Consider the following 16,409-nt stretch of genomic DNA (forward strand, 5'->3'; position numbering starts at 1 on the left):
AAGCTGAAACCAAGAGTCAATGCTTAATGACTGGGCCACTCAGGCGCCCTGGCTGAGTGACATTCTAGTGTGTCACACATTCTAGTGTGTGTGTGTGTGTGTGTGTGTGTGTGTGTGTGTACCGCATTTTTAAAAATCCATTCACCCATGGATGGACATTTGGGTTGCCTCCATACCTTGGCTATTGTAAATAATGCTGCAATCAACATAGAAGTGCATATGTCGTTTTGAATTAGTGTTTTCATTTTCTTTGAGTAAAGACACAGTATTGGAATTACTGGATCATAAGATAATTCTATTTTTAATTTTTTTAATTTTAATTTAATTTTTAGTTTTTTAAATTTACTTTTTAATTTTAATTTTTTTTAATTTACTTTTTGAGGGAGAGAGAGAGAGACTGAGACAGAGAGAGAGAGAGACGGAGAGAGCAAGCAGGGGAGGGGCAGAAACAGAATCCCAAGCAGGCTCTGCACTGTCAGCGCAGAGCCCAATGCGGGGCTTGAACTCACGACCATGAGATCATGACCTGAGTCAAAACCAAGAGTCGGATGCTCAACTGACTGAGCCACCTGGGCGCCCCAACTATAATTTTAAATTGCTATAAAAATGATCACAGTGTTGAGCAACCTTAAAGAGACTTTACAACTTAGAAAAATCAAATTTCTTACTTTATTTAGATCTTCATGGAGTCCATCCATTAGGAACAGAAGCAGTTCTTGTGAATCTTGCTGGCTATATCCTGCAAACTGGTCATTGATCTTCCCAATGGTGATTTTAAAGTCTTTTGGACTGATATACCTGTACTGTCCTGTCCACAGGGCTTTCATAATTATGCCAAACTCTTCAGCCACTTCACCTTTATGCCCCAACAAATTTGACCTTTGCAAATAAAATTAGAAAACAGCAATAAATGAAGTTTTAAAAGGTCAAGGTACAGCAGGTTCTTGAGGTCAACATTAAACTCTTCGTATCTGTAATCCAACACTAAAATGTTTATTTAATCACAGGTTTATTACCAAATATTCATCTGGTTCTTACTTTGATTATACCTTGCCAATTTGCTTCTTTTGGGCTGCAAATCCTGTACTGTCTCCTTCTCCTCAACAGGCTCCAGTTTATATGAGGTTCTGCCTTTGCCTATCTGTCCTTTACCAATTAGAGGGGGCTTTTCTCACATATCTTTGCGCAGGGGCCATGATTCTCTGTATTGTTCCAATTTTAGTATATGTGCTGCCGAAGCGAGCACTCTCACATTTTTCTTAAAGATATTTTCCCCCCTTCCTAATTTGACTTCTCTCTGGAGCTGGGTGGTAAGAAAGTGTAGTTAGATCGTCCTTCTAATATTATATTGCAAAAAGTATGAAATTTCTTTACCTGTTAATATCGTCCTGGTAACAGTTTCGGTTGAAATAATCGGCCAAATGTGGAGCATTACATAGGCACTGCAGTATTGAGTTCATATAGCAAGTATTTCCTAAATTACGAAGTCCAGTGAGAGCTGGTCCAGATCCTCCAAAAACAGGATTGAGGTTCCGAATCTGAGAAGCAGAAAGCCTTGTGATCTCAGCTTTAGGGTAGCACGTTGGCCTGAGGAAGAAAAAGTGTACATAATGTCTTAAAATGCATGGCATCTAAAATTAAGGTTCATATTACAAATGGCAGTAAACTCCAACACTGGTATCACAGTACACAGTAATCTTGAAAAGAGTTAATAAGCCAAAAGGTACTGGGTCTTACAGGACACTTACTATCTAGGTAACACTGGTTGTATTTTGTGACCCTCCCATGAAACAGTACCTTAACCTCTTATGGGGGGGTCCTATTGTTCTTACACCCGGAGATAGAGTCCCTGGATTCTCATCAACAGGCAGAGACTTCTAGTAGAGAAGGCTCTTTCAAATTCCTTTAAGTAATCCTAGGAAGTTCAGCATTACCAATGTTGAACTCAACCAGGACACCAAACAAAGAATAAAGAATATCTTACAGTGGAATAATCTCAAAAGAGGCAGGGATTATTTGGGTACTGTTACCTGAAGTGTAGAGATATGCTGACAAATGTGGTAGACACTAGCCCCAGGTGGCTATTTAAATTTAAAATGAGGGGCGCCCAGGTGGCTCATTCGGTTAAGGTCCAACTCTTGGTTTTGGCTCAGGTCATGATCTCAGTTTGTGGGATTGAGCTGCACGTCAGGCTCTGTGCTGACAGTGTGGAGCCTGTTTAGGATTCTCTCTCTGCCTCTCCCCAACTTGTATGCATATGGTCATGTTCCCTCTCTCTCAAAAAAAATCTTTAAAACCAAAACAAAAACAATCCCCAATGATGATTCAAAAAAGAATTAAATTTTACCAGTTTTAATAGTCAGTCCTAACATAAACCCATTTATTTATATTTCCATCTATCCCCCTGCCCCAAAAAGTAAAGATTACAATAAGCAGATTTGATAATTATCTCCTCACAATCCTATCAATCATAAACCAGGAGCATTAGAGGGATCACACCAGGAAAACATCTAAACAGAGATATTGATTTGGGAAACTTAATTGAACCTACTGATAACTACTTATAAAGAGAATAGCAGAAATGCAATGAAAAAAAAAAGGGAACAGAATAAGGATTAGGAACTGATACCACAATACTTGTTATTTTAACACTATTTAAGTTTACTCCCGCAGTATTCGGCTGAGTTAAAAAAAAAAAAAAGTTTGGAATTTGAGAGCTGCAACAAAACAAACTCAACAGTCCTACAGATTATGGTCCTCAAACAGAGATTTAGGGACCATGGAGATTTATGAAAAACTTCTAGGTAGTCTATATCATGCTGCCCTAAAATATAATAATATATATTCTTTTATACCTACATTAATACGGATTATGATAACCTTCCTGATAAATTTAAGTTAGCACTTGGGATAAGAACCAAGGAATTTAATCCATTCACTTTTCCTCTGTGCTACATAACAATGGCTAGAACAGCCACCCTCAGAAATTTCTGACTTCCTGATCTTAATAAGCTGAAATGTTTAGAGTAGAACTTTTCAAATATAGCAGATTATTCTAGTTCTAAGAGTTAGGATAAACTTACTTATTTTCCCGATTAACTGTTGGAGTTACTGTTGGCTTCCTCTTCTCTTCCTCTTGAATGGCCTGGGTTATATCTGGGGAGGAGTAGGAACGCTTCAGTTTGGACGGTTCCCTATCCCGCTCAGCAGGGATCTGTGGCTTGGCTTTATGAGTTGGAGGGGTGGCAGGAGGTGCAGATGAAGGAGCCATTTCCGGTGGATACATATGAACAGTGTTGGTGGGTGAATGATAATAACGAAAAGTTCCAGTGATTGGGTCAAGAAACTTAGATAAAAAAGAAACAAAAACAAAAACAAAACAGGTCAAAAAACAATGACCATTACAAACTAAAGAAAATCACTCAAGGGTATTCTATTGCTAAGTTTACTTTCGGATTACAATTATTTGAGTAAGATGGTCATAATCACTTCTATGATTAAACTTCCAAAGAACTTTAGGTATTAGAATAATACACTGCTTCTAAATGACAAAGGCCAGAAATGTTCATATATGGTAGCCAGCATCTCAGATTGGTTATACTGAGAAATCCAATCCTGCTATAATTAGGGGAATGGGCTATGTCCTCCACCATGAAGAAACAGAATTGACTCTGCATTAGAGAAGACATAGAATAAACAAAAAAAGCTTAAAAAAAAAGAACACATGACCATGTTATTTATTTATGTGCTAATTTTGAGTTTTACCTTGGCCCAGCCTGAAGGCAGTCCTGGTACGATCCTCCCCATTTCTTCACTTCGTGCTCTTGTCAAAGGTTCTCGAGCCTGGTTTAAAAAAAAAAAAATCAATTAAATTTTGCCATACACAAACTTAAGCTACTTGTATCAAAAACCCAAAAAACCTGTGTTGGCTGCCCTTAATATTTTTTAAATGAAGTTTAAAAATGAATAACTCTGTATGTTGTCTCAAAGTCCAAATACTGCCACAGCAAGGGGAAGAGGAATGTGTATATGCACAAGCCTATAATGATGATGGTTTTTAAAGTTTCTTTAAAAAACAAAAAACAAAAAACACAAAGACATTTCCACTGCTAGGTATCAAGCCAAAAGAAATGAAACATATCTGCACACAAAGACTTATGTACAAATGCTCACAACAACATTATTCATAATAGCCCAAAAGAAGCAGAAGCAATCCAAATATCCATTAACTGGTGAATAAATAAAATGTAGTATACCCACATGAGGGAATCCTATTCAGTAAATACAAAGGAATAAACTACAGATACATGGATGAATCTCAAAAAATTATACTAGTTAAAAGCCAAATGCAAGAGACCATATGTATGTACACACACACACACCCACGATTCCATTTATCTGGTATGTCTAGAAGAGACCTAACTATGAAGACAGAGTAGATCATGGTTGCTTGTGGCTTTAGGGTAAGGACAGAGAGTGACTATAATTGGGCACTGAGATCTTTCTGGTATGATGAAAATGTTCTAAAATGGATTGAGTAAATACTTGCTTCACACCTTTGAACTGAAACCACTAAGCTGTAGACTAAAAATGCGTGAATTTTATGGTATGCAAATATTACCTCAATAAAACTCTTAAATAAAAACAAAAGCAAAGGTGTCTTATATAAGACCTAAATATTTCAAAAATTGTGATAAAGTAACACAAAATAAGATTTGTCATTTTAACCATTTTTAAGTGTATAGGTTAGTGGCATTAAGTATATTCTCGGTGTTGTGGAACCAATTTCAAGAACTTTCTTCATCTTGCAAAACTCAAAACTCTGCACCCATTTAAACAACTCACTTCCATCTACTTGGCAACCACCTTATATAAATGGAATCATACAGTATTTGTCTCTTTGTGACTGGCTTATTTCACTTGCAAAATGTCCTGAAGATTCATCCCCGTTGTAGCATGTGTCAGAATTCCCTTCCTTTTTAAAAAGGCTAAATAATACACCATTGTATGTATATATCACATTTGTTTATACATTCATCTGTCAATGGATATTTGGGTTGCTTACATTTCTTGGCTAGTTGGCTATGTGAATAATACTGCTATGAACATAGGTGTGTAAGGTCCTGCTTTCAATTCTTGTGGGTATATACCTAGAAGTAGAATTGCTGGATCATGTAGTAAGGCCTAGGTATTTTCTAATTTATTTTCTAATTTCATAAAATGAGAATACACTGTTGTACTTTAAATAGGAAGACAAACATCTATTCCCTTTTTTTAAAATTAAAAAATAATCTTTTAAGTTTTATTTATTTATTTTGGGAGAAACAGAGACAGCATGACCGGGGGAGGAGTAGAGAAAGAAAGAAAAAGAGAGAGAGAGAGAGAGAGAGAGAGAGAGAGAGAGAGAGAGAGAGAGAGAAAGAGAAAGAGAGAAAATATCAACCAGGCTCCACACTGTTAGCACAGAGCCCAATGCAGAACTCAAACTCATGAAACCATTAGATCATGACCTGAGCCGAAACAGAGTCAGACGCTTAACCGACTAAGCCACCCAGGTGCCCCACATCTATTCATTCCCTTTAGTATATAAATGGATCAATATGTAAAAATAAACAAAAAACAGCTATAAAAGATAGCAAAGATTTCCTCAGAAAGTAGATCTTAAGATGGAGGATGACAATATGGTAAAGACAACCATGTGGTTATAATCCATGTTTTCCCCCCACCCAATGAACTACTACTCACTTTGTTTCTTTCAGTATCTTCTGTATTCTCTCTAAAAGTTCCAGTCTTTAGAATTCCACTTTCTGGTTGTCCTTTAATCTTAACAGGCTGTAAAAATTATTAAAATTTTAGAAGTGAAAGAAAACTTTAACTTTCCTCCCATAAAAACTTACCCATCAACCACTAGCTAATACAAGTAAATCCATCCGACTGAAATATAAAAGAAGAAAAAAAATGACACTTCTGAAAGTTTCTTAGAAAAAAAAATTTTTTTTAAGAGTAGAATCCACACCCAACACAGAGCCCACTGCGGGGCCTGAACTCACAACCCTGAGATCAAGACCTGAGCTGAAATCAAGAATCAGACACTTAATTGACTGAGCTACCCAGGCGCCCAAAGTTTATTCAATTTTATTGTCAAAGTATAGATATTTTTATATATATATAGATTTTTTAACGTTTACTTATTTTTGAGAGAAAGAGAAACTGAGCACAACCAGGGGAGAGGCAGAGAGAGAGGGAGACACAGAATCCAAAGCAGCTCCAGGATCTGGGCTGTCAGCACAGAGCCTGACACGGGGCTCAAACCCACGAACCATGAGATCATGACCTGAGTCAAAGTTGGTCTCTTAACCGACTGAGCCACCCAGGTGCCCCTCAAAGTATAGATATTTTTAATTAAAGGTGATAGAGCCCATGTGGAATTTCCTGACACTAACGGTAAAGAAGAAAAGAAACTGATGAATCAATGGGTGTGGGCTGCAAATCACAGTGGATTGGGAAGCAAGCACTGATTCCTAATACATGATGCTGGTCATCAGTGTATAGTCACCATAGCCTCTTTTGAACACTATCCTTTTATTTTAATCTCATATGATGTTACCTTCAAAGTAGTCATGTTCTCCCAAAATGAACACCCTGAAGAGAATGAAGAGATAACAGGAGTTTCATACACAATACTCAAAAGTACAAAACCTATTTTATATCCTCTTGGAACCTATCATGAGTTCCTTAAAATTCACTTTGGTACACCTGGGTGGCTAAGTTGGTTAAGCTTCTGACTCTTGATTTCAGCTCAGTACATGATCTCACGGTTTGAGTTTGAGCCCCACGTCAGGCTCTGCACTGTCAGTGGATCCTTGGGATCCTCTCTCTTCCCCTGCCACCTCTCTGCCCCTCCCCTGCTCTCTCTCTCTCTCAAAAATAAATAAACGTAAAATTTTTTCACTTTAATTTTATAGTTCATTTAAAAATTACAGTAAAGTAAAAACTTCTAAATCTTTGTGATAATTTAATAAAATTTATTTAGAATAAATTATATATGTTACGTACTTTTAAAAGGACCATATAATAAATACAATCTTGTTTTCAATGTGTTATATATCACAGGAAATGTCAAAAACTAATGTGATATTCTTGGGGCTACTTAGATTTGCAGGGCTATTTGGCACCTATATAGTAAATGACCCCAGAAATATGAATGCTTTCAGTTCTTTATGACTGCCTATCTCTAAGTGAAGCAAGACAGAAAGGAAGTAGCTTTGGAATCTGACTGAATATGGACCCTTAGACAAATTATTTAACCTCCAAGTTTCAATTTTATTTGTAAATTAAATATCTCATGGGCTTATCATTAGAAGGATAAGATAACGTATGAAAAATCCTTGGCGTATAGGAACTACTACTGAGTAATATTTAATGAATAATATTAAAATTGGAAGAGCTCAACAATTGTGAGTCTCCCATAAATAAAGTGAGAACGTTTTAGTACATGAGCTTCATTTCCCTAACTTTAGGTGTTTAGAAGGTTTTTATATGAGAGTTGTATTTTTGGTAGTTAAGGTTACTAGATTAAGTGTTCCTTGAATAAGTGTGCCATTAATATAAATTGTTATTTTTGCCATATGCCTGAACTGCTGCTTCAAAAGTCATAAAGGTAGACATTCTGTAAAGATATAGTATTTTGTCTTCCATCCAAAGTCATTTTCTACACTACCAAGAACGTTATTTCTATTTACGTGCATATAAAAAGGACTATAACTGTTCCTGCTATTATAAAAACTTATTGTTCAAAAGGGAAAGGCATTGTTAATTGTATAATAGAGGAAAAAAATAAAAAGCACATATGATATTATTAGGTTAAAAAAGAATAACAACAAAAAATTTTCCTCAAAATTATGGGAATCAATTTTGGGGAATAGCCAAGGGCAGAAAAAAAAGCAACATTAATGGGATTATTGCCAATATTACTGATTAGATGAAGCAATAAACAAAAGGACAAAGATGTAACCAAAAAAATCTTTATACACAAAGATAAATGTTGGGCCATTTAGATGTTACTGATTTTGGACATATATGAAACAAATACAAACTCTACCATATACATATTTGGCACCTAACTCCTCTATACTGAGAGGAAGATTATATTTCATTCTAGTCTTCTGATGATCATATATCACATATAAAAATGACGTATGTAGTTAGTTATCTCAATTGCTAACACATATTGCATTTCATAGACAAAAAAAGCAATTCCATTTCCAGCCAACCAAAAGAGTAGGTGAGTAAATGTAGATAGATCAGTATAAATCTATCACCCACTAGAAAATTACTTAAAAGGTCTGCCCTTATCTATAGAATGCTAGTGGTATCATCTTCTTACATATAACATTTTATTTCCCTTACTTGGCAATTTGTACTGTTTGTTTCTGCTTACCTTGCCTGAATTTGAATCTCCTGCCACAGAGGCATGGGGTCCATCTCCCACTGACTTTTTCTGCAGTTCTGGGGTGGGACACCTTTTACCCCTATCTTCTGCAGATTTCTTAGCATCAGTAGTTTCATGTTCACTTTTACTTTGTCTTTTTATTCCTGTTATTTCTTTGCCCCTCTTTGCTGAGGTTTCCTTATCTTCTTTCTTGGCCTGTTCACTTTCTCTCCTTTCCATTTCTTCTTTTGCTTTTTGTTGTTTCTCGGTGATTTCACTTTCTTCAGTTTCTTGTTTCTTTCTGACTTTTTGTTCTTGTTCTTCTCTCCTCAGTTTCTCTTTCTGTTCTTCTTGCTGCTTTTCTCGAAGTTCTTTTTCTTGTTTGTTTTTCTCCATTAGAAGAGCAGTTTCTGCATGAATACGAGCTTTTTCTTCATCTGTTAACATGGCAGTTGGAGGGGGAAATACTGGCTTTGTGGAGCGATCAGGAACAAGTTTTCCATCCTGAGAAGACTGTTGCTCGTGATCTTTATTTTCAGATTTTATTCTATGATCTTCAGGCAATTTGACTGCTGGTTTTTTAGTACGATCAACCTATATTAACAAAAACAGAGCCAAGAATATTTTTGCCAAAATCCAGGAATGTAACCTCAGTTTTTGAAAGCAAGTTGTTATAAAAGAACCATCACCTTTGTGGAGACAACATTTACCAGAACATCTATTGATAACATTACCCTATGTCAAGATTTCTCAAAAGGCACTTGGCGCTTACTTCCTACTTGACTCCATACTTTCAATACACCATGATATTCTGTATATGTTCTGTAAATGGAAATGGAAGAGTTCACCTAAAACATACCTCAAGTTCCATTTCCACATAACCAATTGCCTATTCAGTATCTCCATGTCAGCGTCTCACATATACACCACAAACCAAGTATGGCCAAAACTGAATACATGCTATTCCCCCTACTAACACTGTCCTTATCTCATGGATGTAACCACTATCCAAACATAGCTCAAACCAGAAAGCTGAGTTCTATATGTCCTCCCCTGCCCTTATGCAGTCTGATGATTTTCTTCCTCTGTCCCTCTCCATCAGCACCAACCAAGTCCATGCCAACATCTCCTCTACACTGTTTCCTTTTTTTTTTTTAATTTTTTTTTAATGTTTTTATTTATTTTTGCGACAGAGAGAGACAGAACATGGGCAGAGGAGGGCCAGAGAGAGAGGGAGACACAGAATCGGAAGCAGGCTCCAGGCTCTGAGCTGTCAGCACAGAGCCTGATGCGGGGCTCGAACCCACAGACTGTGAGATCATGACCTGAGCCGAAGTCGGATGCTTAACCGACAAGCCACCCAGGCGCCCCATCCTCTACACTGTTTCCAATTAGTGGAACTTGTTTAAAATCTTTCTTCCCTCCTAAGATATAAGCTCCAGGAGGGTAAAGACTGTGCCTGATAGACAGTAAATAAATATGCTGTTGAAGGAATGAATAAAATATTCCGTAACAGTTTTCACAACAGTTAAGTTACTAAATACAAATTGAGTTTAATAAACTATCTAAATTCCTGAATTAGTGTGTTAAATGTTTATTACCTCAATTTAATAGCATATTAATTCTACAAAATTGTTAGAAATGACCCTAACATCATTTCTTTTAAGAGTAAAATTTACTGAAACAAGTATAACAACTAATAAGAATATCTGCCAATAACAACTTGCATGGTATTCTTACAAAATGAATTATATGTTTTGCAACTAGAAAATAATACCATAGGAAGATTTTAGTGAAGAAAAAATCATACCTTTGCTCCTCACTTCTCTTTTTACCTCTTTACTTTAAAAATCGATGGTCTTTTTTCTACATTTGAGAATGAAGTGTGAAGAACCACTACAAGGATAAGGATAATCAAAGTTCCATGGAAAGGAACCAAAATAAGTTTCCATCTACATTTTAACAACTTGATCCATTTCCCCCCTAATTTTAAAACCATAACTATGATCATGTTACTTTCACCTTTAAAATTCTTCGATTTTCCTTGTGCCTACAGGATAAAATTCCAATTTGATCCAAGTATCTCTTGATGACTCTTGCCCATCTTTCCAATCTTATCTACTCTCACATTTGCCTGTCTCCAACAGAGAGCTGTGTCCAAGCACGTCAAAACTACTCACTGGTTCCAGACCATGCTTTGTTCCTTTAGTCACAAAATCTACTTGTCTCTTTCATCCTCAAATCCTATTGAACTCATAGCCCAGATAAAAATACTGCCTCTCTATGAAGATCTCTCTGATACCCTGTCAAAATTTCTCTCCTTGCTCTGTGCTCTGGTGAGCAATTATATTCTGCCTTATACTTTGTCTAATTTTGTACAACTTTCTCCTTCTAAACAACAAACAGAATTCACAGCTTAATCATATCTGTAAACCTTCATGTTGTCTTTCACATAGAAAATCCTCAGAATATGTTAGACAAATCGCACATATCTCAGTCACAAAAGGATTATGGTTCAAATAACATGTTGATTAAGTTTAAAGGAAGTACAATAACATACACTTTTTCAATTTCTTAAATTTATGTTAAGAAAAATTAATCACATACTGTTCAGTCTTAAGATTTAGTCCAAAATATTAAAAGTAGAAGACCTTTAAAAAAAAATGAATAAACCATCTCATTTGATATAAAAAAAGATTAAGTTTTCTATTCATAGCCTATTGTACAAATCAAATGACATCCATTTCAAATATGAAACACTTGAAATATATACGAAAAAAATAAAAATAAATGCTATAAAAAATCTTTTGGAAAAACAATAAGGGAGAATTAGTTTACCTTCCTTTGAGTAAAATGTAGAGAAAAAAGCTGCATTTTTATTGTAATACACTGGTTATTTAAAATCATTTAAGTAACTATTGTTAAAACATGCCTGCTGCAGAGGAGATCAAGATGGTGGAGTAGAAAGATCTTGAGCTCACCTCCTTCCACAGACACACCAAATTACAACTAAATATAGACAAACTCTCTGAGAATGACCTGAATACTAGTGAAACAGCTCTTTCACAACTAAAAATATAAATAAAAAGCCACATTCAGAGAGGTAGGAGGGGCAGAGACACAGTCTAGCCAGTAGCCACATACATTGTGCAGCAATATACAAATGGCAGGAATAATCACAAATGTAGAGGTCCTCCCTGAGGATCGAGGGGTTTAAGTCCCACATTAGGCACCCTTACCCAAGGGGCCTGTATAGGAAGGATGAGCCCCCACAATGTCTGGCTATGAAAATCAATTGGGCTTATCTCCAGGAGAGCCAGAGAGCTACAGGACACAGAGACTCTGCTCTTAAAGGGCCAGCCACAAATTCACTTGTTTTCAGACCCAACAGAGAGGTGACAGTTTGAAAAGCACCGGGGCCATATGTGAAGAAAACTTATTAACTAATTTTAGGGTATGTGCAGGAGGGGCAGGGATCTATAGGGACTTTCTCCAGGAATAGAAATGCTGGTAGGCACCACTTCTGATACTCTCCATGTGCCACCATTCACCCCACCTGGTGATCTCCTATGGATCAGCCCCGCCCAATACACATACTTTGCCAGGTACAATTCCAAGGCAGTTCAGGCTCAGCCACACCTGGTGGGCAGCCTAAGCCACGACAGCAGTCCCCCACTCCCCCAAGAAGTTCTGCTGGGGATGGGGAAGGTGTTAGTTCTAAACAATTGTGATCAGGCCTCTGAGCCATTCACACCAGGGCACACACAGCCCATAGGAGATACCCCTGAAGTGCCTGCTTCTGATGACCCAGAGGAGACTGTGCATCTTGGCCCCACAGGGTACCTTCTACATAAGGCCACTCTTTCAAAACTGGAAGATGCATCAGAATACACAGAAACACAGAGAGTCAAACAAAATGAGGAGGCAGAGGTAAATGTTCAAAAGAGCAAAATGAAACTTCATTAAAAGAACCAGAGATAAGCAATCTATCTGATAAAGAGTTCAAAGTAATGGTCATAATGATGTTCACTAAACTTGGAAGAATGGATGAACATACAAGAACTTTAATAAAGAGGTCGAAAATATAAGAAAGAACAACTCAGAGCTGAAGAATAAAATAAATGAAAAATATACTAGAAGGAATAACAGCAGATTAAAAGATACAAAAGAACAGATGAGTGATCTGGAAGACAGAGTAGTAGAAATCAAGTTGAACAACAGAAAAATATTTTAAACAAAAAAGGGTAGTTTAAGGTATGACTGCGACAACATCAAGTGTACTAATATTTGCATTATGGGGATACCAGAAGGAGAAGGCGAAGAAAACTTATTTGAAAAAATATAACAATACTTTAAAAAAATTTTTTTTTAATTTTTATTTTTTTACATTAAATATAATTTATTGTCAAATTGTTTTCCATACAACACCCAGTGCTCATCCCAACAGATGCCCTTCCTCAATGCCCATCACCCACTTTCCCCTCTCCCAATACTTTCTTAACCTAGAGAAGAAAACAGACAATCCAGGTCCAGGAAGCAGAGAACCCAAAACAAGATGAAACAAAGAGGTGTGCACCAAAACATAATAATTAACATGTCAAAGGTTAAAGATAAAGGGAATTTTTAAAGAAGCAAAAAGTCACCTATAAGGGAAACCCTATAAGGCTATCAGCTGATCTTTCAGCAGAAACTGAAGGCCAGAAGGGATATATTCAAATTGCTGAATTGAATACATTCAAATTGCACGATATATTCAAATTGCTGAAAGGAAAAGCCTACAACCAATAATACTCTACCTACTAAGGTTATCATTCAGAATTAAAGGAGAGATAAAGAGTTTCCCAGATAAAAGTTAAAGGAGTTCATTGTCACTAAAGTAGGCTTACATAGAAGGTTAAAGGGACTTCATTAACTGGAAAAGAAAAGGCCATAACTAGAAGTAAAATTTTACAAGAAAAAAATCTTACTGGTAAAAGCAAATATAGTAAAGGTAGGGGATCAACCAATTCTAAAACTACTATGAAGATTAAGATGGAAGTAGTAAATTCAAGTATGTTTACAATTGTTGGAGAAATATAAAAATAAAAATGGAAAATGTGTCAGAAATATAAAATGTGTGTGACTGCTATATATTTAAGGTGTTATATATGAACCCAAAAAATTGTACTAGATACACAAAAAATAGAGAAAGGAATCCAAACAAACGTTAGAGAAAGTCATCAAATAACAAGGGAAGATAGCAAAAGGAGAACAAAGAAACACAAAAGAGCTACATAAACTATCAGAAAAACGTAAAATGGCAAGAAGCACATACCTATCAATAATTACTTTGAATATGAATGCACTAAGTGCTCCAATCAAATACACAGTGTGCCAGAATGAATAAAAATAAATAAATAAGAATCATCTATATGCTCCCTACAAGAGACTTTAGACCTAAAGACAAATACAGACGAAAAGTGAAGGGATAGGGAAAAAAAAAAAAAGTGAAGGGATAAAAAGAAAAAAGCTGGGATAGCAATAGTTTTATCAGACAAAATAGACTTTAAAACAAAGACAGAGACAAGGAAGGGCATTATATGATGATAAAGGGATCAACCTAATGAGAGGATACAATTATAAATATCTATGCACCCATCCTATTTATTTTATTTATCTTTATTTATATCATATATATTTATATTATATTATTCACCCATCCTGAATACGTAGAGCAAATATTAACAAGACATAAAGGAAGAAATTGATCATAATACAATGATAGTAGGGGGCTTGAACCATACTTACATGAATGGATAGATTATCCAGACAGAAAATAAACAAGGGAAATAGTAGCTTTGAAGGACACATTAGATCACATTGATCTAACAGGCATAGACAGTACATTCCATTTCAAAACAACAGAATACATATTCTTTTCAAGTGTACACGAAATCTTCTCCAGGACAGATCACATGTTAGGCCACAAAACAAGTCTTAATACATTTAGGAAGACTGAAATTATATCAAGCATCTTTTCCAACTGTAACAGTATGAAACCAGAAATCAATTTACAAGAAAAAAATCTGGAAAGAACACAAACATAGAGCAACTAAACAACAAATCGATCAACCAGGAAATCAAAGAGGAAATTAAAAAATAAATGGAAACAAATGAACATGAAAACACAATGGTCCAAAATCTTTGGGATGCAGCAAAAACAGTTCCAAGAGGGAAGTTTATAGTGATATAGGTCCACATCAAAAAACAAGAAAAATCTCAAATAAAAAAACATCTAACCTTACACCTAAATAAGCTAGAACAAAGCTCAAAACCAGCAGAAGGAAGGAAACAGATCAGAAATAAATGAAATAGTAAAAGAATAATAGAAAAGATCAATGAAATCAAGAGCAGGTTTTTTGAAGATACGAATAAAACTGATAAACCTTTAGTCAGACTCATCAAGAAAACAAGAATGGACTCAAATAAACAAAATCAGAAATGAAGGAGAGGAAATAACAACTTGACCCCACAGAAATACAAAAGATTACAGAAGATTATGGAAAATTATGGAGAGTCTGCATGGCTTAGCTGGTTAAGCATCCAACTCTTTGATTTCAGCTCAGGTCGTGATCTCGCAGTTCATGAGATCAAGCCCCATATGTTGGGTTCCGTGTGTTGGCAGCAAGGAGCCTGCTTGGAATTCTCTCTCTCACTTTCTCTCTGCCCCTCCCCCTGCCCATGTTGTTTTCTCTCTCTCACTCTCAAAATAAATAAACTTAAAAAAAAGATTATGAAAGCTTATATGCCAACAAATTGGGCAACCTAGGAAAAAAGGATAAATTCCTTGAAGCATCCAATCTTCTAAGACTCACTCAGGAGAACAGAAAATGTGAACAGACTGATTACAGGCATAACTTGTTTTACTGCACTTCACTTTATTTCACTTCACAGATACTGTGTTTTTTAAACATTAAAGGTTTTTGGCAACTGTGAATCAAACAAGGCTATTAGTGCCATTCCTCCAACAGCATCTGCTCATTTCATGTCTCTGTGTCACATTTAGGTAATTGTTATAATACTTCACAAACTTTTTATTATTATGATATTTATTATGGTGATTTGTGACCACTGACCTTTGATGTTACTATTTTAATTGTTTTCTGGTGCCACGAACCACACCTATGTAACTTAGTAAATGTTGTGGATGTTCTGACTGCTCTATGGACCAACTGTTCCCCCATCTCTCTCCCTCTCCTTTTCCCCAAGACACAATACCAAAATTAGATCAATGAATAAATAACCCTGCAATGGCCTCTTACATGTTCAAGTGAAAGGAAGAGTCATGTTTCTATCACTTTAAATCAAAAGCTATACACAATTAAGCTTAATGAGGAAGGCATATCAAAAGCTGAGTTAGGCCAAAAGCTAGGCCTTACATCAAAAAGCCAAGTTGAAAATGCAAAGGAACTCTTCAAAAAATTTTGAAGTGTTAGTTCAGTGAATGTACAAATAATAAGAATGTGAAACAGCCTTACTGTTGTTTGGTGGTCTGGGCAGAAGACCATATCAACCACAACACTCCTATAAGCAAAGCCTAAGACCAAATCAACCACAACACTCCTATAAGCAAAGCCTAATTCAGAGCAAGGCCCTAATTCTCTTCAACACTATGACGGCTACGAGAGGTGAGGAAGCTGCAGGAAAAAAAAATTGATATTGGCAAAGGTTGGGTCATGAGATTTAAGGAAAGAAGCTGTCTCCATAACATAAAAGTTCAAGGTGAAGGCAGCAGGTGCTAAGGTAGAAGCTTCAGCAAGTTATCTAGAAAAATTAGCTAAGATATTAATATAGATGGAACAACCTTCTACTGGACAAGATGCCATCTAGGACTTTCAAAGCTAGAGAGGAGAAGTCAATGCCCGGCTTCAAGGCTTCAGAAGATAGGCTGACTCTCTTATTAAGGGCTAATACAGCTGGTGACTTTCAGCTGAAGCCA

General features: G+C 36.1%; 1 protein-coding gene and 1 pseudogene across 1 annotated transcript in view; both read right to left on the bottom strand.

The window, feature by feature from the left end:
* Window positions 1-16,409, bottom strand: part of USP8 (ubiquitin specific peptidase 8) — a 76,222-nt gene that overhangs the window by 5,980 nt on the left and 53,833 nt on the right. Inside the window, exons 11-16 of the mRNA XM_023255371.2 lie at window positions 8,441-9,025; window positions 5,746-5,832; window positions 3,766-3,843; window positions 3,084-3,346; window positions 1,375-1,587; window positions 669-879 (exon numbers count right to left, since the gene is read on the bottom strand). Of these exons, the coding sequence (XP_023111139.1) occupies window positions 669-879; window positions 1,375-1,587; window positions 3,084-3,346; window positions 3,766-3,843; window positions 5,746-5,832; window positions 8,441-9,025 (1,437 nt within the window). The remainder of the gene's footprint in view (window positions 1-668; window positions 880-1,374; window positions 1,588-3,083; window positions 3,347-3,765; window positions 3,844-5,745; window positions 5,833-8,440; window positions 9,026-16,409) is intronic.
* On the bottom strand, window positions 1,154-1,246 carry LOC111561076 (annotated as a pseudogene).

Source organism: Felis catus, chromosome B3 (genome assembly GCF_018350175.1).
Source record: "Felis catus isolate Fca126 chromosome B3, F.catus_Fca126_mat1.0, whole genome shotgun sequence".
Classification (NCBI taxonomy): Eukaryota; Metazoa; Chordata; class Mammalia; order Carnivora; family Felidae; genus Felis; species Felis catus.